The 22,378-nt window shown below is 38.8% G+C and overlaps 1 protein-coding gene across 3 annotated transcripts in view; it reads left to right on the forward strand.

The window, feature by feature from the left end:
* Positions 1 to 20,614, forward strand: part of BMPR1B (bone morphogenetic protein receptor, type IB) — a 164,367-nt gene extending 143,753 nt beyond the window's left edge. For all 3 annotated transcript variants that reach the window (XM_011932880.1, XM_011932863.1, XM_011932871.1), the window contains exons 9-11: positions 12,074 to 12,249; positions 14,813 to 14,943; positions 16,728 to 20,614. In XM_011932880.1, the coding sequence (XP_011788270.1) occupies positions 12,074 to 12,249; positions 14,813 to 14,943; positions 16,728 to 16,853 (433 nt within the window). In that variant the 3' untranslated portion in view covers positions 16,854 to 20,614. The remainder of the gene's footprint in view (positions 1 to 12,073; positions 12,250 to 14,812; positions 14,944 to 16,727) is intronic.
* Positions 20,615 to 22,378: the final 1,764 nt, after the last annotated feature.

Raw genomic sequence — 22,378 nt, forward strand, 5'->3', positions numbered from 1 at the left:
GGTGATATCCCCTTTATCATTTTTTATTGCATCTACTTGATTCTTCTCTCTTTTCTTCTTTATTAGTCTTGCTAGTGGTCTATCAATTTTGTTGATAGTTTCAAAATATCAGCTCCTGGATTCATTGATTTTTTGAAGGGTTTTTTGTGTCTCTATCTCCTTCAGTTCTGCTCTGATCTTAGTTATTTCTTGCCTTCTGCTAGCTTCTGAATGTGTTTGCTCTTGCTTCTCTAGTTCTTTTAATTGTGATGTTAGGGTGTCAATTTTAGATCTTTCCTGCTTTCTCTTGTGGGCACTTATTGCTATAAATTTCCCTCTACACACTGCTTTAAATGTGTCCTAGAGATTCTGGTATGTTGTGTCTTTGTTCTCATTGGTGTCAAAGAACATCTTTATTTCTGCCTTCGTTTCATTATGTACACAGTAGTCATTCAGGAGCAGGTTGTTCAGTTTCCATGTAGTTGAGTGGTTTTGAGTGAGTTTCTTAACCTTGAGTTCTAGTTTGATTGCACTGTGGTCTGAGAGATAGTTTGTTATAATTTCTGTTCTTGTACATTTGCTGAGGAGTGCTTGACTTCCAACTATGTGGTCAATTTTGGAATAAGTGTGATGTGGTACTGAGAAGAATGTATATTCTATTAATTTGGGGTGGAGAGTTCAGTAGATGTCTGTTAGGTCCACTTGGTGCAGAGCTGAGTTCAATTCTGGATATCCTTGTTAACTTTCTGTCTCATTGATCTGTCTAATGTTGACAATGGGGTATTAAAGTCTCCCATTATTATTGTGTGGGAGTCTAAGTTCTTTGTAGATCTCTAAGGACTTGCTTTATGAATCTGGGTGCTCCTGTATTGGGTACATATATATTTAGGATAGTTACCTCTTCTTGTTGAATTGATCCCTTTACCATTATGTAATGGCCTTCTTTGTCTCTTTTGATCTTTGTTGATTGAAAGTCTGTTTTATCAGAGACTAGGATCGCAACCCCTGCTTCTTCTTGTTTTCCATTTGCTTGGTAGATCTTCCTCTATCCCTTTATTTTGAGCCTATGTATGTCTCTGCACGTGAGATGGGTCTCCTGAAGACAGCACTCTGATGGGTCTTGACTCTTTATCCAATTTGCCAATCTGCATCTTTTAATTGGAGCATTCAGCCCATTTACATTTAAGGTTAATATTGTTGTGTGTGAGTTTGAGCCTGTCATTATGATGTTAGCTGGTTATTTTTTTTTGTTAGTTGGTGCAGTTTCTTCTTAGCATTGATGTTCTTTACAATTTGGCATGTTTTTGCAATGGCTGGTATGGCTTGTTCCTTTCCATGTTTATTGCTTCCTTCAGGAGCTCTTGTAAGGTGGGCCTGGTGGTGACAAAATCTCTCAGCATTTGCTTCTCTGTAAAGGATTTTATTTCTCCTGCACTTATGAAGCTTATGAAGCTTATGGATATGAAATTCCATAAGCTTCATAAGTGCTTTCCAATTCCATGGCTGGATATGAAATTTTGGGTTGAAAATTCTTTTCTTTAAGAATGTTGAATATTTCCCCCACACTCTTCTGGCTTGTAGAGTTTCTACCAAGAGATCCACTGTTAGTCTGATTCACTTCCCTTTGCAGGTAACCTGACCTTTCTCTCTGGCTGCCCTTAACATTTTTTCCTTCATTTCAACTTTGGTGAATTTGACAATTATGTGTCTTGGAGTTGCTCTTCTCGAGGAGTATCTTTGTGGTGTTCTCTGTATTTCCTGAATTTGAACATTGGCCTGCCTTGCTAGGTTGGGGAAGCTCTCCCGGATAATTTCCTGAAGACTGTTTTCCAATTTGATTCCATTCTCCCCGCCACTGTCAGGTACACCAATCAGATGTAGATTTGGTCTTTTCACATAGTCGCATGTGTCTTGGAGGCTTTGTTTGTTTCTTTTTACTCTTTTTTCTCGAAACTTCTCTTCTTGCTTCATTTCATTCATTTGATCTTCCGTCACTGATACTCTTTCTTCCACTTGATCAAATCGGCTACTGAAGCTTGTGCATGCATCACATAGTTCTCCTGCCATGGTTTTCAGCTCCATCAGGTCATTTAAGGTCTTCTCTGCACTGTTTATTCTAGTTAGTCATTCATCTAATCTTTCTTCAAGGTTTTTAGCTTCTTTGTGATAGGTTCCAACATCCTCCTTTAGCTCAGAGAAGTTTGTTATTACCGATCGTCTGAAGCCTTCTTCTCTCAACTCGTCAAAGTCATTCTCTGTCCAGCTTTGTTCCTTTGCTGGTGAGGAGCTGTGTTCCCTCGGAGGAGAAGTGCTCTTATTTTTATAATTTTCAGCTTTCTGCTTTGGTTTCTCCCCATCTTTGTGGTTTTATCTACCTTTGTTCTTTGTTGATGGTGATGTACAGATGGGGTTTTGGTGTGGATGTCCTTTTTGTTTGTTAGTTTTCCTTCTAACAGTCAGGACCCTCAGCTACAGGTCTGTTGGAGTTTGCTGGAGGTCCACTCCAGACCCTGTCTGCCTGGGTATCACCAGCGGAGGCTGCAGAATAGCAAATATTGCAGAAGAGCAAATGTTTCTGCCTGATCCTTACTCTGGAAACTTCGTCTCAGAGGGGCGCCCAGCTGTATGAGGTGTCAGTCGGCCCCTACTGGGAGGTGCCTCCCAGTTAGGCTGCCCAGGGGTCAGGGACCCACTTGAGGAGGCAGTCTGTCCATTCTCAGATCTCAAACTCTGCTGGGAGAACCACTACTCTCTTCAAAGCTGTCAGACAGGGATGTTTAAGTCTGCAGAAGTTTCTGCTGCCTTTTGTTCAGCTATGCCCTGCCCCCAGAGGTGGAGTCTACAGAGGCAGGCAGGCCTCCTTGAGCTGCGGTGGGCTCTACCCAGTTCGAACTTCCCGGCTGCTTTGTTTACCTACTCAAGCCTCAGCAATGGCAGATGCCCCTCCCCCAGCCTTGCTGCTGCCTTGCAGTTGGATCTCAGACTGCTGTGCTAACAATGAGTGAGGCTCCGTGGGCGTGGGACCCTCCGAGCCAGGCATGGGATATAATCTCCTAGTGGGCCATTTGCTAAGACTGTTGGAAAAGCACAGTATTAGGGTGGGAGTGTCCCGATTTTCCAGGTACTGTCTGTCACAGCTTCCCTTGGCTAGGAAAGGGAATTCCCCAACCCCTTGCACTTCCTGGGTGAGGTTATGCCTCACCTTCCTTCGACTCACACTCCATGGGCTGCATGCACTGTCAGACAAGCCCCAGTGAGATGAACCCGGTACCTAAGTTGGAAATGCAGAAATCACCCATCTTCTGCGTCGCTCATGGTGGGAGCCATAGACTGGAGCTGTTCCTATTCGGCCATCTTGGAACCTCCCCACCTGCTGTTTTTAGTCTCCGTTCTTGTGTCTTCTAATATAACTCTGTGCTTATTATCATGAAATGTCTTGCCTGTTACATGGTCATCATTGACTTATTTATTTGTCATTCCCAATGGAATGTAAGCACCTTGAAAGTAGATAACATGCATTTTTCAGATTTGCATTTCTAGTGCCTTTCCCTGGTGCTTATTACTTAACGTTTAATGGATAAATGGTTCCATATGGAACACAGGATGAAGAAAAAACTTTTTTCCTAACACCAGAGATCCTACACATTCTGGCCGAAATCCACCTTTCTAATCTTATGTTCTACAAACTCTCAAATTTGTATGCTTTCTTTTGCAAAACTGAGCTACTTGCCTTTTCTCCTTATATACCCCATGTTTGCTGTTGCCTTGCTTTTGATGGCACAGTCCATGGGTTGGAAAGTCCCTGTTTTTCCATGTATCTTAATCCAGTCCCAGAATCACCTCTAAGTCACTTGATTCATCCCTTAGCTGAGAATAATGACAGCAGCTTCTGTACTACTGTTGTAATTTCCTGGTCCTTGTCTGCTTGGTATTACAGTTATTTTGGGACATGCCTCATCTCTCCTACCAGTGATGGGGCATCTTGAGAGCAGGATCCTTGCCAACTTAATTAATATATTTCCCATTTAACATGACATAGTGGGTTACCCATTAGAGGTAGTCTAACATTGTTGTGAATCAATAAATGTAGGCAATAGCAAAGTAACTGAGACTCATCTCCTTTATAGACCTTAAAACAAAAAAGGAAAGTGAGTATCTATTATATTATAGAAACTTAGTTCTGCTTAATGGAAGGAGAATGAACTGAATGACCTCTCAAATTTCATACAAACCCTGATTCTAGGAAGTGGAGGGACTATTTTAAGGGATAATTCAGAGATTTATTTGGCATATATTAACTACTTCATCAAGAGATGAAGAGATGAAGATGATAGTTCAGATGTTGGCTGTGCAGACTCCTATGGCCATAGCCTAGCTGTGTGGGGCCGTTTAGCTTTCTGGGCCTCAGCGTCATCTTCCATTACATGCAGGTTACATTTGATCATTTCAGAGGTGCTTTTTCTAGTTTTATTTTCTGTGTTTCAAAGTTTGCTTTTCTCAGCTTTTGAGCCTATTTTTTTAAAACTTGCTTAATGTGTTTCTTTAGTTTCTACTCTTTTTTTCACTGTTTTATATTGTATTTTTGCACATATGCATGGATATTTAGACTTTAATTACAAGTGGAGTCACAGCTTACCCTGTGCTGAGTTCTCTGACTTCATATGAGAACTTCCTGTGAGATGGTCTCTGTGTAGTGGTAAGTGTTCTCTTAGGCTTTTCAGTCATTTCTGAAAGGCTCCCAGGGAAGTCAAGAGCCACAGAGAGGGAGCAGAATATGCTTTAGAGGTTTCCTGCTCATATAAATTTTAAAATTCTGTGTTGGTTTCTTCATGCATTCTCTTGACAATGACGTAAGTGCTGATGCATTTCCTGATCAGCAGAAATTTAATCCAGGTGATGTGCTGGTGGACATCACCATTACCCCCAGTCTCTACTGGGAGGAGAAAACAGTGACACATGAAATGCCTTGAAGAAACTTAACAAAGCTTTTCACTTTTCACTCTGAAGAATTCAGCAACTCCTCTGAGACTTCAGTGTCAGAATAAAATATTTTCATATGGGAAAAATAAATCCTGGCTTAGGGCTCTCAAGTATTAAATTTAAATAGAAAACCTGCAGTGAAGACTAGGCTGTCACACTGATGTCCAGTGGCTGATTGTCAAATTATCCAAGTGCAAAAGAGAGAGGGTAGCTTAGCTCGGAGGGTACTGAATTTCTTGAGTCTTGCTGATGTGATTCTTTTTAGTGCTGCTTTTGGTTTGCATTTTAAAAATGATGTGGCTAAATGACTCACCAAAGTCATAAAACTAAGCTCATTCGTGGCATAGTGAACACTCCCAGTCAAGATTTCTGCAGCCATACCCACCTTATGTTGAAGACTTTTTAGTCCTAAAGTCCTGTTTCTAAGATACCCTGAGATTTCTTGGGATTTTATCATAGCAGCATTGAACCTTGATGAAAGTTGCTGCGGAAAACTCCCCTTACTGGTGAACATCTGCCGCAGAGTTCAGTTCCACAAGTCAGTTCCTCAGCTATCTCCAGGATGCCACAGGAAACCCACAGGGATGTGCACAGCCCATTCTTCCGTAGACACTTGAGAATCTTTTATGCTTTTGGGAAATCAAAATCATCTTGCTGAGAGAGGATTTAACATCCTGTAGTATATATAGTGTGTAGCTGATTTCAGACATCGCTTTCAAACCACAAGCAAACCCATGGCCTCCTTCACATGTATTCTCATTTCTCCTTTGTTTCACACATTCTTTAAAGTACAGTTCTTATTTCATAAGAAGCCTTTTAGATTTTTTAAGGTATACAATGTTTGCTTCTCTTTTCTTTCTCCTATTACTTTTTTTTTTTTTTTTTTAATCTCCCTGCTCCCTCTCTCTCCCTTTCCTCTCTCTGTTTAGGCATCAGCAACATCCAGCAGGAGGACCACCTGCATGTGCCCAAAGGCTCAAAGAGGTAGAGCCACCTTGTTGGAGCTAGCAACTCTGTCCCTGCGCTCACCTCTCATTGCCACAGCGGGCTGTGCTTAGGACTTTCATGAGACTCTTACTTCAGTTTATGGTACAGTGGGGAAGGTGCCCTGTGCTCAGTCAAGCAGTGGGGGCTCTTGTTTTTTTAACATAACACTTTTAGCCAGATTTTCTGGGTTTAGGTTTATAACTAAAAGGCTTAACTAACATGAAAAACATTTAATATATTATGAGACTAAAGAGATACTATATTTTAAAAATAACTCCCTCCTTACTCCTTGCCACCGAAACAAAAATCTTTTGACTGCCCTCATTTAATGCAAGATAGTCAAGAGCTTCAGGCATGCACTGTTCCCTGAGTCCACTGGGGTGCTCATGTTTCATTCTCCAACCTGCTCAGGATCCCAGCTGAAGGCTCCACTTTCAGCCTTTCTGCATGCACAGGCAGCCCCATGACTTCCCTCCCACAGTTACACTAACACCTGCAGTACGCACATGCCATACCAGGCAGCAGTGCTGTGCTAAGGGGCATGCCGGGGCAGTACACCAGGCACTGTCAATAATAAAACTGATTAAAATCCTACTTTTATTGTCACCGTGTGCCACAATTCTAAACAACGTCAGTGGTTGAAATGTGTCCTCTGGCAGGGTGAGTGGCTCCCATCACCCCCCTGCTTGGTATGTCCTTCCCTGGCACCTTCAGAGGAGAAGAGGAAAATCTTAGTTTTGTGTGTCTTTTAATTTTCTTGTCTCTCTCTCTCTCAAAGTCTTTCCCTTTGCTCCCCTTCCCTACCCTCAAAACCATAGCCTTCAGAACTCTCTTTGTTTATGTCTTCCCTGGGGTAGAAGAGCCACTTGGAGTGTCCACAGACTTATGAAGCCCTTTGTTATCAATGTAGACCTCATACTCCACCACGCTGGCATTTTCTATATCATACCACTGTCATTCAAGTGACTTTGGTCAGAAATATGAACTTGGTTTTCTGGCCTCTTTATATAATCCTAGGTGAGAGCAGCCCTGCATTTTGAGATCCAGATGAATGCAGACATTAACCTAATTCCTACCTGGTACAGTAGGGAACTCAGCATTATTCACTGCTTGTCTGGGAATTCAAAGGAGTTGTTTTCCCCTTTGCATTATCAGTCAATAGCTCCCATATGCGTTGTGCCTTTTCCACATCCTATAGTTGCTGGTTCCTGGCTTCCAAAATACGAACAGCTCAGGTTTGAAGATGTTTTTACTGGAGATTGTGATGGAAGGTAGTACATAAAATTTAGTCCACCTGGACATTTTTTTTTTTAAAACCCTACAAGACTTAATATCTTATGACCCTAGGCTAGAAGAATAGAACCCTTCTTCTCCCTCACTGACTTCCCCTTTACCCCCAGGCTCTCATTACTGTTAACTTCTTACTCAGAAAATTGTAGACATTTTCGTTTTATCTTGTTCCATCCTCACTGTCCCTAAATGTTTATTGATTTTTTTGAGATGAGGTTTCACTCTTGCCCAGGCTAGGGTACAGTAGTATAATCTTGGCTCAGTGCAACCTCTGCTTCCCGGGCTCAAGTGATCCTCCTGCTTCAGCCTCGCAAGTAGCTGGGACTACAGGCATGTGCTACCACACCCAGCAACTTTTTGTATTTTTAGTAGAGACGGGGTTTCACCATGTTGCCCAGGCTGGTCGTGAACTCCTGGACTCAAGCAGTCCACCTGCTTTGGCCTTCCAGAATGCTGGGATTACAGGCATGAGCCCCCACACCAGGCCTTTTCTTTTCTTTTTTTTTAAATACTTATTAAAGGATGATTTGAAAACAAAGCGAGCTTTTTTCCTGGAGAGGAATTTATCTGACATCTCTTAATTTACTTTATTTTCCTCAAATTGTATGTTCATTTCTTTCTAATTCTACTTAAGTCTGAATCTCTTTAGTACTCACATTAACACAAACAAAAACCATGTTGGATCTAGTGGGAGTGTTAATTATTGAAGTATAAAAGGGCAAAATTGTCTACTCTTAAAATTCTCTGAGCCCTACTCTTTAATAATGACCCCTTTGTGCAAATATTTCCAGTTCTTCTCCATGGGAAAGAAGAGAGAGAGCATTTCTTCTGTAGTGAATGCAACACTCTTGTTTTTAATGGGATATTTTCAGTTCTCTTTCGTAGCAGCTCATTTTCTCTGTAATTTTGTCCAGTTTATTTATCTCACTTTTGTTCTTCCCGTCCTTATGCCTATAACCTATCCTGTATTCCTTGAAATGTACATTTTTCTAGTTCTGGATCCTGCTGGGTTCTTTTAACTTATACTATACTTAGAAATATATTACATATACTTATATTTGTGATATATTATAAACATACACAAAAGTATAAAAATGAGACACCCATGTAATAATTTAATATGAACAGATGTTAATGATTTACCTTGTTTTTGTCTGGTTTTTCTTTTTAAAAGAAATAAAATGTTGAAGATAGCCCCACTGCAGTCCTGTTCCTTTTTCATTTCTTTCTATACTTCCCAGAAGTAACCAGTATCCTATTTATGTCCCCTCTGTATGATTTTATAATCTGACTTCATATGTATATAGCTACTGCAGTACATAGGATTATTGTGTGGGGTTAGAGTTATTGTCTCTGAGTCTACAACCCTTGTGCAGTATCTGTCTTTTTTTGTCAACCTTGTTTCTCTCCTCCATTGCCCTGCGTGGACAAAGAGACTAGAGGAAGCTAGTGCAGAAGGCACCCTGCCCTTTTCTGCCTCCTTCTTTCTCCTAGAACCTTCTGTCTGTTGTACTGTGCACTGTGTCTGTTTTCATGTGCACCACACCATCTGACTCTGCTTCCACCCTCTTTTTCTTCCTTTATTCTTGGTACCCCAGTGTTAAATCACATTTATTTCTATTTTTGGCTTTAGGATTAACACAAGCTCGTTTTTTCTCTGCCATTATTTGGGAACAGGTAAAATGATGTTACTGAAAATCCAAGAAAGAAATGTAATCTAATGACTTTCAATTATAGAAACATGCCTGAGGGAAGAAGGGGCAGAGCCAAATGTCTTGAAGGATCTGACACTTTACAGTATCAGATATGAATTACCTGTAATTCTCATGTTTGTTGTTTAAGTGTGGTGCTAAAGGCACTTGCCAATAGGTTAATAGTGATCTTTCACAGAATTAGTTTGCTCAGCGAAATTCTATTTGTCCTTCTAGAAATTGGTAAGATCTCATTTTATGGCCCATACAGACCAGAGATTTTTATATTTCCATTTAAATTATCCATAGCAAAGTTTAGTGTAACCAACCTTTTCCTTCTTTCATTTAAAGTACAATTTTCTGTCATGTGCAAGACACACTACAGATGGAGAGGGATTGGGGCTGTGCTCTTTGGGTACGTACCAAATGGCTATGACTGTGACAAGTATTTGGGGCTCAAAGGAGTTGATAGTCTAAAGTTGGAAAACAGATTACTTACTCAAATATTACTAAGGAGAATACTTATTCAGCTATACTAGGGCAAACATCTAGGGTGGGAGTGGAAGATGAGGAGAGAGAGGGCTGTTTGCTGAACATGCATATATACATACGTACATGCATGTATTTAAGGAACTATGTAAGGGACTGATTTTTGGCATTTGGTGGACATTCAAAATCCTTGAGCGTATGTTTTTGCAGTGTTTTAGAAAAAGAATTTAGAGATGAACTATGTACAGTCCAGCTGTCACAAATTTTAATTCTATTATTAGGTCACAGTTACCTGTCATTTTTCCAGTAGATGTCTCTACATCACACATTTCATTATCTTTCCCTGACCTCTCAAATCCAAATAAACATTAAGGAGCTAAGAGTAAGAACGGAATGAAGTTGCCTAAAATCTTTATCAGCTGTGGTCAGATTACACCTTTGGCCTTTCTAAATGCACTTCTGTGTGGATTGTCTTCAGAGTCTTCTTGATTCCCTTTCCTAGTCTGTGTTCTGGAATATAATTTAGGTCTTTAACCATCTTCTTTTCACCTGCAAACCCCCGTGTTTGTTTTCTGTGCATGAAGCCTAGGACTTCTTACCTGGGGCCACCACTGTCTTCCTCATGATTAAAAATTAAAATTAGAACATGCTGGCAACACATTAGTGAAATCCCTACTCTCCTCCCATGAGAGGTGTCAGCAGGTGGAGTAGGAGGAAAGAGTGCTTTATAAATGGAAGTGGAGCTTTTGTAGCATCTATTCAGTCTGACATGTTTCCAGTTTACCATTAAGTCTCTTCTCAGCATACTTTCCTCTTCTGTCATTTATCATTTACACATACAAATGACAATTTTCTATTGTACCAGTATGTAAGTGCTGAGAATTAAAATTTTAATTTCTTTTTCCAGTTTTAGAAAAGAGCCCAGAACACTGGGACCTATGTTTGCATATGGTAAGGAATGCCAGCTGTTTTGGTTTTTTAATTGCACTTTAAGTTTTTTTTTAACATCTTAACTTTTATTTAGGAAAACAGGCTAGTTATTATTGCACCTAGAAAACCATGAGGGGGCTAATGAGTACACTGATGACTCATTCTGTTGAAATAATTTTAGATTAATAATTTTAGCTGGACGTGAATTTAAAAGGTTCTAAAATGAAGCTTTATATTTTATATTTTAGTAAATACAAATTTTGAGATATGATTTTGAGATACATTTAGTAAATGCAAAAATTTTGAGAGTGACACTTAAAATGTTCTCAAATGACAAAAAATGACACCACATATTTCATGTTGTGGAAGTGGTCAAGGTAATGAGAGCAAACCCAGAAGTTTTTGATTTTTTGTTTTTTCCTAAAGCCACTAGTGTTTTGGTATTGACTATCTATGACAGCAAGATAAGTGTGATATTCAATAAATGAATCTATTTTTCAGGCTGAGGAGAAATAACATGTAAATGCTTGAGAGTCAATAGAGTGTAATGAAAAGCAAAAGCAAAAAAAAATTCTTGGGAGTCAGGAGGTAGAAGATTTTATCCAAGATTTTCCACAGAGTTTAGCTTAATAATGAGTTTCTGTACCTTTTCTGTTTTGTAGTATACCTTATTTGGTTATAGTCTGTTCATCTGTTATACCTAGGGTTTGTTACTTTTCTACTTAGTTCCTTTCTGATGAGGTATAGTACTTAAGTGTCTAATATGTGCCTAGTACTGTGTTGGTAGGGCTTGTACATAATCATCAGCCTAGTCATTCAGCACCCTTAGAACAGGGGCTGGAACTGTGGCTCCAGCTCACCGCACTGAGGCCATGGTTCCCAAGTGCCAGTATGCAGGTTGTTGTCCCTCCGTCATTAATCTTTTCCCAGTCTATGGGAAGGAATAGTAAATGGGCCATGTTGTAAAATTTTCAGAAAGTTAAAGATGTCATATTTCATTATTGTTTTGTTCCTTTTTAAAAAAGTTAAATGCTATTTGGTTCATAAAACAATAGTAATAGTAGAAAGCCTTTTTACATGTCCCACCTTGCCAGAGTAAAACAATAGCGTGTCTTTGTTGGTTCTCTCCTTCCCCATTTTTAAACTTGTTTGTAGATCTAAGAGCTTTACAACAGCTGGCTTAAGAAATACTGTGTCTCACGAAATTGTCATGTGTGCATTGCCCATTTTAAGAGTAAGTTTAAATAGGAGGGCAAGGAAGAGGGTTTTTTTAGACATTTAATATATATTTAGCAGTTGTTTAGGGTATAAATTTGATCTATTGATAATGCACTGTTAAATGCTGCAGCTTCATTCTGACTGAGTTTCATCTTCATTTTTTTTTTTTTTTTCCTAACTTTTTTTAAGAGATGACATCTCACTATGTTGCCCAGTCAGGCCTTGAGCCTCTAGACTCAAGCTATCCTCCCACCTCAGCCTCCAGAATAGCTGGGACTAAGGTGTGCACCACAGTACCAGCTTGCCTTTCATTGGGTTTTAACCTGTAAATATTTAATATAGCTTTTGGCAAGAAATATTCCTTAAGAAATTGTTTTTATTCCCTGGAAAGTTTTTTGGTTTTTTTCCCGCCTTTCACTAACTAAAGCCATTGTTTAAGAATCACCTTGATTCATTTTTGTTGGTCCTCTTCAGTGCTGTAATAATGCTTTGCTTTACTTTTTCCTTAGTGATACAAATGAAGTTGACATACCACCTAACACTCGAGTTGGCACCAAACGCTATATGCCTCCAGAAGTGTTGGACGAGAGCTTGAACAGAAATCACTTCCAGTCTTACATCATGGCTGACATGTATAGTTTTGGCCTCATCCTTTGGGAGGTTGCTAGGAGATGTGTGTCAGGAGGTAAGAAGCAGTGCTGTCTTTGAAAAGCTACTGTCGGAGCTACTACAAATCCTTTCTTTCTGATCAGAAATCCAAGTTATCATACTGCCTGTAAGATCTGGTTTTATTTTCCCCTTTATTTCTGTTGATGCAGTCATAATGCTTCCAGGAAATTATATTCGACATCCTAGAATAATCTTTGACTGCTTCCTTCCTTCACCTGCCACTAGACACACTGTCAGCTTCCCCTGCCTTTTCAAGCATCACTGTTTTCTGCTCTGTGTATTGTCTCATTTCTCTCTTGGGTTCTTCCTCCAGCAGTGGCTCCATCAAATCAAACCCCCTTTTCTGTCCCTGCCAGTTTATTCTCACCTAGCTGCTGGCCCCATCCCCGGCTCCATTTCCTGGGATTTCCTCTGCAGAGATGACAGTAGGACATAAATGTGGGGAGGGACACCCACTTCTTACCTTCTCTATTTATTTTTTATTAAACTTCCTCATAAACAATTTGAAAACATCAATTTTTTATCAAAAGGAAATTAAAGTATCAGAGTATTGTTATTTTTTATAATATTGTTTTTTCTACAAACATGAGGATTCCCTAGTAAAACCACTTATAATAAACAAGAAGACATTTAAATATTCAGAAGTATTATTGCTTGTACTATTTTGATTGCCGCACAATCTGTGTTCGAGCAAATTCTGACACCTTTTAGGCAAGGAGCTTAATCTTCGGCTTTTCTGTATCAAGTACTCTATGTTATTCCGTGGTTGTGCTCATTAAAAAGCCTTGATGCTGCTGATGTTCCTCATAATGGCCAATTTAAATCCATCTTCATGAAAACACGAGCTTGCTGAAGATTCTGAAAATGCAGCATGCACTTAACTAGTACTGAGATTTGTTCTTGTTCCTGCTATTTACCTGTGATGCCTTGGATAGGTTATAAACTTTTCTTTGTTCCAGAGTTCTCCTCTTAAGGATGAAGTGAATTATTGTATCCCCTTCTTTGGTTGTATGGTTTCAATGAATGTAAAGATAATGAGAACTGCCTGGCACATAATTAGCACTCAATACATGTTAGCTATTATTACTATTAAAAATTTTCATTTTGTTTGGTAGAGCCATACCATCTTTAGGTTCATATTTAAATACAAAGAAGAAACAATTTATCAACCTGCATTCACACTTTGATAGAAAGATCATCTTCAGTGGCACAGTGCCTTCTAATAATCACTTTGGGAATTCTGAACCTGTTGTAAGAAATTTGAAATAGAACACATTCTCTCTGAAGTGAGAGAACTGTTTTGTTCAAAAGGAAAGTTAATGCAGGAAATTTTCTCTAACCAGATATTGAATAAATTTCTCATTCTAAATGTAAAGAAGAAGTGACCAAGAAATTAACAGATTGTCTATGCCTTGATTTCATGCATTATAAAGAATAGATAAGCCTCATGTTTGCAATCCCAGCATTTTAGGAGGCTGAGTGGGGAGGATCGCTGGAAGCCAGGAGTTAAGGACTGGCCTGTGCAATAGGTTGGGACCCAATCTGTATTTAAAAAGAAAAAAAAATCAAGTAGACGAGCCTTTTGAAAAATAACATGCTTATACTTAATTAAGATAGCTTTGTGGAAGTTAAAGGTGTAGAGAACAAGATTGTTTTTCTAATTATGTTTTCTTGAACATCTAAAACAAACAGGGCTACAAGAAGCCTATATTTAAAAGCCTGTGGGCCAAATACAGGAGAAACTATTCTCAGCTTAAAAACAAGGTAGCTTTATATAAACAGACTGTTCAGAGCTGCAGCCTCTACTGTAATTATTATGAGGAATCTGAGAAGGTGAAAAAGAAGACACTGGAAGCCCGCATTTTTAAAGGAGAAGAGGAAAAAGGCAGAAATTAAATACTAGAAACGATAAAATGAAACAGAGTTTAGTGTACATTTTTATGAAGATGCTGTAGATTTGTATTTCTTAACTCTTAATAATACATACTTTTTCTAATAGTAATGTATTCCTTATTGAAAATTTGGATAAATATAGAAAAAAAGCAGATAATTAAATTCATAGTTAATATTTTTGGGTGTCTATAATTTTCTAAATTTTAATGGGCATACCACATTCCTCCAATTAAGCAGAAAAAATGTAAATCTGACCCTTCGTTCAAGTAGGATACACTTCCAAATTATGATGTTCATAGTTTCATACTATAGTAATAGAAATAGTCACATATTATGTAGTATGAGTTCAGGATATGTCTTGAAAATTTGCATTGAGATTTAATATAGATTTGTCTTTTAATTTGTTCTTTATAAAATGGAAATAAATTTAAGATGCTTGTTTTACTTAGCTTTTGGAAATTAGGAAAGAAAGTCTTGAAGACCTATAATAATATTTTTCATTGGGCTTTGTATTCATTTTTTCTAAATTAGATTAAGCACCATTTGGGTAAATATTTTTCAAGGTTTATTTTGCTATTTTTCTGCCTGAACTTGTCTGTAATACTGATAGCACTTTTCCTTTGAGAGCTGTATTAGACTTTTATTTCTACTTCACAGAAAGTAATAACAATAACAACACATTTTAGGTATAGTGGAAGAATACCAGCTTCCTTATCATGACCTGGTGCCCAGTGACCCCTCCTACGAGGACATGAGAGAGAGTGTGTGCATCAAGAAGTTACGCCCCTCATTCCCAAACCGCTGGAGCAGCGATGAGGTAAGGCTCAATTGAGGTAACCATGTGGCTGCAACTGACTTCTAAATAGACTTCTGTTTTAGCCAAAATTCCACGTATTCGTTGTAGGAATTCTTTGTTTTAATGGTGATGGTGATGGCACCTTTTTGCAGTAATTTATATGAAGATAAGTGTAGTTTATTAAATTACTTGTTCTACTTTTCCAATTTTATTTTGCCACTTCCAGAATATATTGAGTGGGCTGGTCAGTGTTTAGCCTGCATAACAAATAACACTATTTTCTTTATTTATAATGTCTTGACATTTGCATAAAACCTATTATTTCTCTGTGTGTGTTTTTAAAGCATCATGATTTTTCTCTGTAACAAACCCATGTACAGGGTTCTCCCATTTTGATTAGAGAAAAAAGTAAGCGTGTTAAAGTGATACAAGTTGACCTAGTTAAGATGCCTGACTGTGCTGGGTGTCTTTGTTAATAAGGATGATGAGATGTGATTTGAACAAATCCACCTTCCGCTTGGCTCTAAGGATGTAGTGGTGAAACCTACACAGGTCTGGAAAGGAGCTGCTAGGAAGGAGGAAATGAGTCTTGCCTTTCCTGACTCCTCCTCCTGTTGCACATTCCTCTCCTTCCACCCTCCCAGCCTTCAAACTCACTGTGTTCTAGAGTTCTCTGGCGGACTGGAATATTCAAGATGAGTTTGAAGCACCCCTGGAGAAAAAAAAAAAAACAAAAAACAGGCTCTTATCAAACATCTACCAAAGCACTGCAAAGGCGGGACAGAGCACTATTTCTTAAGCGTAAAAGCCATTTAAAAGTAATCTCTGGGCTGGGCACAGTGACTCACATCTGTAATCCCAGCACTTTCGCAGGCCGAGGCGGGTGGATCACTTGCGTCCAGAAGTTCAAGACCAGCCTGGCCAATGTAACGAAAACCCATCTCTATTAAAAAATGCAAACAATAGCCTAGTGTTGTGATTCACGCCTGTATTCCCACCTACTCGGGAGATTGATGCACAAGAATTGCTTGAACCCAGAAGGCGGAGGTTGCAGTGAGCCAGGATCATGCTACTGCACTCGACAGACCAAGACCCTGTCTCAAAACAAACAAACAGCAACAACAACAACAAAAACACCTTTGGCTCATTGGTTTTGTGTCTGGTTACTAAAATGCTATATAATAATATATGTTTTCCAGCAAGCTGTGCAGAAAGCTTTATGAGATGCTGGAGCTCTGTTATTGTCGGCTTTTGGTGTTACTTGAAATCTCTTCACTGAGGATTTCTTATGAAGCGAAATTGTACTTTTCAATAGGAAGACCAATAATTGATATACCACAGGAGAAAGTTTTAGTGATGCTGTGCACAGGTCATTAATCTTGTTAAATGGTGCAGTGTGATGCTATTACTGCAGCAGACAGCTATGATTTAGGAATAACTGTGTTTGCATAGTATGGAATTAGATGAAAGATTTAAACTTATCAAGTGTTGTAAACAATCTGAGAGTACTGAGTGGAATACAAACTCCCTGGGTATGTGTATGTTTGCTTAACACTACCTTCAAAGACACCCTTGGACAGTCAGCAGAACCACCTGCTTGCTTCTGTCACAAAGAAGACATGAACATCTATTTTAGTCATATATAATTTTGCATGAAAAAAATCTACAGAATCTTATTCCTACATGGTATTAAGGGTACCTTTTAAAAATATATTCAAACTTAATGAACCTAAAACTAAAAAGCTACATTGTATCAGGTGCCGGCATTGCAGATGATATATTTTTCTAACATTTCTCTTCCTCAGTGTCTAAGGCAGATGGGGAAACTCATGACAGAATGCTGGGCTCACAATCCTGCATCAAGGCTGACAGCCCTGCGTGTTAAGAAAACACTTGCCAAAATGTCAGAGTCCCAGGACATTAAACTCTGATATGACAGGAAAAGTAAGCATCTCTGCAGAAAGCCAACAGGTACTCTTCTGTTTGTGGGCAGAGCAAAAGACGTCAAGTAAGCATCCACACAGTACAAGCCTTGAACATCGTCCTGCTTCCCAGTGGGTTCAGACCTTACCTCTCAGGGAGTGACCTGGACAAAGACAGAGAAGCTCCCAGAAGCAGAGATTGATCTGTGTCTGTTTGTAGGAGGGAGAAACCGCTTGGGTAACTTGTTCAAGATATGATGCATGTTGCTTTCTGAGAAAGCCCTGTATTTTGGGATTGCCTTTTTTTTTTTTTTTCTAAAGATGCTTTCATTTTGCCAAAATGAAACAGATAATGTGGATGGTTTAAGGGTTACAGAATTATAGTTTAAATAATAACAACAGAAGTTCTTCCCAGGAGCTCTGCTGGAAGGTAAATTAAAATACATGTCTTTCCATTGGTCAAATATTGTTGCACTCTGTGAACCGAAAGACAGTCTCAGTTGGAGGACACAGAACAGAATTCATCTTAAACATACTCCCCACCCCACCTTAGCCTCCTCAGACCACTTTGGACTTCCCTGCATTTGGGGCCGCTACGATAATGTGAATGCACTGGGTACAAACACCACCTGTCTAGGGCCACATTTGGAATTCCTGCAGGTGGCCTTTTGCAGCTTCAGGCAATACGGAACAAATGAAGGTTTATGTGACTCTAACAGAAGTAATTGTTGATAGGTGTTCTTCAGAACCACTTCTGTTCTGATTGTGTTAGGCATCTCTGTCATGGTAAAGTCCTTTTCATTAAACACAAAGAAAGCTTTTGTTTTGTTTCGTTTTTTAATGTGCAGAGGATTGACCTGTACATGCCTTTGATCTCTCAATCAAAGGATCAATATTAAATAAAATTGTCATGAGCTGTGTTGAAGACAGGGTGCTTTAAAATAGAAGTAATTTGCTCTTATGTTATAAGAGGAATATGTCAACAAAGATAGGGAACGAGGGAGAGTGATGGTGCAGATGGCTTGTATCTTACATATGCAAAGGAGCCAATCTCAGAAGCACAAAGAAAAAAGTGTGCATACCTTATTCTGTGTAGATAAAGGTGATATCTTTTTGTTGTCTGTCCATTTTGTATGTGTCTGAGATAAGGAATAGAGAGGAAACATCCATCAGGCTAATTTAACTACATTTTATTTTAAAAATAGGGAAACATAACCTCTAGATGGGACAGCAGAGGAGAGTTAGCAGAGGCCACACAATATTATGGGCTGTTGTGTTTTATTGTTCTAAAATCAGTATGGATGGAACATGTATATCTTAAGTGATCATTTCACATCTTAGGAATGCCTTCTCATTTTATTTTATTCTAGTGATGTTCAATTCACTATTTAATTTATTATATTTTCTCTTCTGTGGCACTTATACAAAATATCTCTTCACCTACTTAGTTCTACAGGGTTTTAACTTTGGAACAACATGAATAAAATCATCGAGAAGGCAAATATTCCTTAGCAACATGAATATAACAAAGTTTAAAGTTGTACACTTTAATCACGTACATTTCCTTTCTGTGGTTTTCTTTTGCTTCTTAGAAATTCTGTAGTTGTTAGTGGTAGTAAAGAATTTGAAAGTACTTTCCCCTTGCCTTTTTTTTTTAAAGACATTCCTCCCGGAATACTCCAGGGGGCAGTGTTTTATAACTCATTTTCCCCACTGGGTGATTGAAGGATGGAGGATTTTTGAAAATTTGACAGCTACGTGAAACATGAGAACACATTTTCCTCACTTCTGAAGTCGGTTTGCAGCTGGTAACTTGTTCATCCAGAAAACATTCTAAAGCAATGGTAGTTTGTGAGCTGTGCTTACAGTTTGGGAAAATCATGAGGATTCTTTCTATATTTTTCATTTACTTCCCAGTGCTTCATAGCCGCATTTGTTTGTAACTAAGACAGAAGAATTTCGTAATCCTTGAATTTGGAAAAAAAAAAAATTGTGTTTTCACAGAGTGAAAACAGTTGGTTCCAAGTAGAACTGTAATCAGAATGCTGCTTTTATTGATATTAAAAATAACCTCAATAATAATGTAAAGGTTCCTTTCTCTTGTGTCAGTTATATTCTTAGGGATAGCCTAGAAGGAATATATGGTTAGAACTAAGTGTGACTAATAATCTGAGCCTTGGAGAGAAACTTCATTGCCTCTAAACAGATCATCTACAAAACAACAGGTAAACATTCATGCCAGTTAAGTGGGACATGATTTTGTTTCTTGGATTTTTCCTAAATTTAAGTGAGGTTGGGCTTACCTTGTAGATAAAATTATGTTTTCTTTTTGGTAAATTCTTGAACGTGGATAACTTCAAATCAGAATATTTTGTGAGGAGGTGATGATTTGAAATTAAGCTAGATTTCTAGGGAGGTGTTGGTTCCAATGAAGGATGGGAGAAAATTAAAATAGTCTTCAAACTTCTTCCTTGCTATATTTGGTTGCTTTGGAAAAGGTTGGTAGCTTATTTTCTAATCCTCAATCTCATTTATTCACTATTAATATTTTAAAAACATTCCTGAGATACTTAAAAAGACCCACTTAGCGATTATAGTTGCTCAATGAAACAAGAATTTATTTATGCATAGATTTTTCTCTGTGTGTTACCAAAATCCACCTTACTTAGATAACACTAAATTGTTCTTAAAGACTGTCTACTCATTTCCCAATAATCCTTTATGATTTCAAAATTTCTAGCGGCTCAGAAGTGAATTTTATTTTATTTGTCTTTCACTTGAATAAATGAGAACCCAGAAATTAATAATGTCATTTGTTGCTTACTGTCAGGATATTTCAAAGACTAAGAGTTTCTTCTAATCCCTCCCTCTCAAAGGAATCCTAAATTATTAGTTGTTAGATAAGTTTTGTATGCTAAGATATTCAGGTTTATAGTTTATGTATGTGTATATATATATAAATATATATGTATATATAAATATTATGTTCAGTTTGGAGTCTGGCACAACTCCATTATGTGGATTAGAGAGTAAGATATTATGGATGATAAAGTACTAAATGAAACATAATATTTATTTATAAAAGTATGTAGATTGTTAAATCACAAAAAGAGTGCTATGAACATTATGTATGAGGAAACAGGCCTTTGACCTCCTGGAAAGCACTGCTCAAAAGTCATTAGTGACTATTTTTGAATTCCCCAAACAGAAAGCTTCTTAGAAAATATGCTGAGATTTTATTTACAGGGAATTCTTTGACACATTTCAATTGGTGTGTAGTCAAGTATAGCAAGTACTTAATAATGACTGAATTTCATGTTCTTAGAGTCATGTATATTCATTAGAAGTTTTACGTTGTTGGTCTAATCTGATTCTTCTTTGTTTGTGGGTGGAACGGCACTGAGAGAAATATAGTTTTTTAAACTTGAACATGTTTAGTAGTTATATTGCCTTAGAAAACTCAGACACGTAGCAGTGGAAATGAAAGAAATGACATCAGAAGTGACTTAATTTAGCAATTGTGATTCCTCTTGTAAAACAAAACAGAAAAAATGCCATATTTTTTAGAGAAAAGTTGGCAATATAGGGGTTTCATTGTCCGTTTCACAAGAAGACTCATTTGTTCTTTTGGGGGAACCAGTGCCTTACAGATTTTGTATATACTGTAATTATTCAGGACTAGGGAACAAACAATTGTATTGTACTTGTTACAGATTGTATATGGCTTTGTTTTAACATTCCCCTAAATAAAATGACTTCATTCTCCCGTTAGAAAAAAACGTGACTGTTATGTTATAGTCATGCTTGCTTATTTATTTATTTATTTATTGTCTTTGAAAATATCATGTTGTAACAGGTAGGAAGGCACAAGGAAGGAGGCAGATGCAGGTAAGTTTTTCACATTTCATGACAGGAGGACAAGAGAAACGGTCTGATGGCTTCTACTTTCTTTGTGAAGGAAACAGTCATCTGCTGAGAGTGAGGGGAAAGGCAGAGAAGTCAGTGGTTTGAGAGAAGTGAAGAAGGTTTAAAATTGCACTGGAAAATTACAGCTTGCTGGGGAAAGAGCCAGATGGTTATGGGCAACTCTGAGGGCCAGGTTAGGCTTCATGAAGCTGACTGTGGCACAGCGGCCAAGCGTAGACTTGGGACTGCCAGGCAGCCTATTGGTGTGAATCCAGCTTCCCTCACTCCCTCAGTTGTGTGACTGGGCACGTTTTGACCTCTCAAAGACTCAGTTTCTTCCCCTTGAAGATGAGAATGTTATTAATATCCACTATCTGGAGTTGTTCTGAAGATGAAATGACATAATCCATGCACCAAGCATCTGGTGAGTGCTCAGCTATAGTATTCACAGAAATTCATAGTGCTACTTTTCTTGTGATTTATGATTTTATCTGTCAGCAACCCAAATACAGGTATAGAGACAGCAGTGATAGGATTCATTCAGGGTACTGGCTTGTCATGCAAATGCAGCAACAGGTTATGGAAAGTAAGAATTATTACTATTAAGGGGCTGATGGGCCAGAGGGGGTAAGGAATTAATTAGAGGAGCTAACAGACCCCCCCGCCCCCCACTGCAAAAAACAAAAACAAAAAACCCAGGTCCCAGGACAGGGAATCCTGATGGGGTGGAGGTGTTATCTCCACAGTTACTGAACTGAGGGAGGGACTGCGGTCAGATTTCGAAGGGAGAACAGCTGAGGGTGTGATCACAGGAGTGGGTGAATCCAGTTTGTGGGCAACGTTGGTGATGAAAGAGGAACCCAAAACCTGGCCTTTAGATTTGTTGTCTTCGTAGATTTTGAAGGTGGCAGCCTTGGGAGAGGAAGGTTGTGAGGCAAAATTCTCCAGTGCCACAGAATGAGGAGGGGCGTAGTCAGTGAGAGGCAGAGAGAGGGGCTGGCCAGCTGAGCCAGGAGGCCTGACTTGCCAAGCATTGGGTTTTAATGCAATGATCTGGAATCAGCACTGTATGAGAAAGACCTCACCCGCTTCCCAGCTGTGGTGTATTTGAAGTGTGGAAGGATGAGGCTATTGCTGCTGCCCCTGAATTGTCACCTCTGTAAAAGGGGAGAGAACATGTTAGGGCTGTTGTTGCAAGCATTGTGGACCCTGGAGGGCAGAGTGAGAAGTTTGGTTTTGAGGGGATCCATTGGAGATTAGATCAGGACCAGGGAAGCCCAAAATCATCTGGGGAGTGGAGAGTGCAGGAAGGTTTGCATCTGACACAGAGGGAATGAAGAGTTTGGGTGAGATTGGCAGTGGTTAGCCAGCTGCACTTATGTCTAAAGAGTGCATCCTGGCACTGGGATTCAGACTGATCTGCTTAAATTCCACCATTTTCCACTTTTTTCATTCTTTGGAAGTACATAATCTGAGCCCAATCTTCCCACCTGTAAATTCCCACCTCTTCAGGCTCTTGTGAGGAACCAATAAGATGAGTGTCTGAAATACGTGAGGGTCCATGCCAGGTACATCATAGGTGCTCACAAATACTGCTCTTTCCTCTTTTCTTTTCTTTTCTTTTCTTT

The sequence above is a fragment of the Colobus angolensis genome, unplaced genomic scaffold (assembly GCF_000951035.1).
Source record: "Colobus angolensis palliatus isolate OR3802 unplaced genomic scaffold, Cang.pa_1.0 Scaffold123, whole genome shotgun sequence".
Classification (NCBI taxonomy): domain Eukaryota; kingdom Metazoa; phylum Chordata; class Mammalia; order Primates; family Cercopithecidae; genus Colobus; species Colobus angolensis.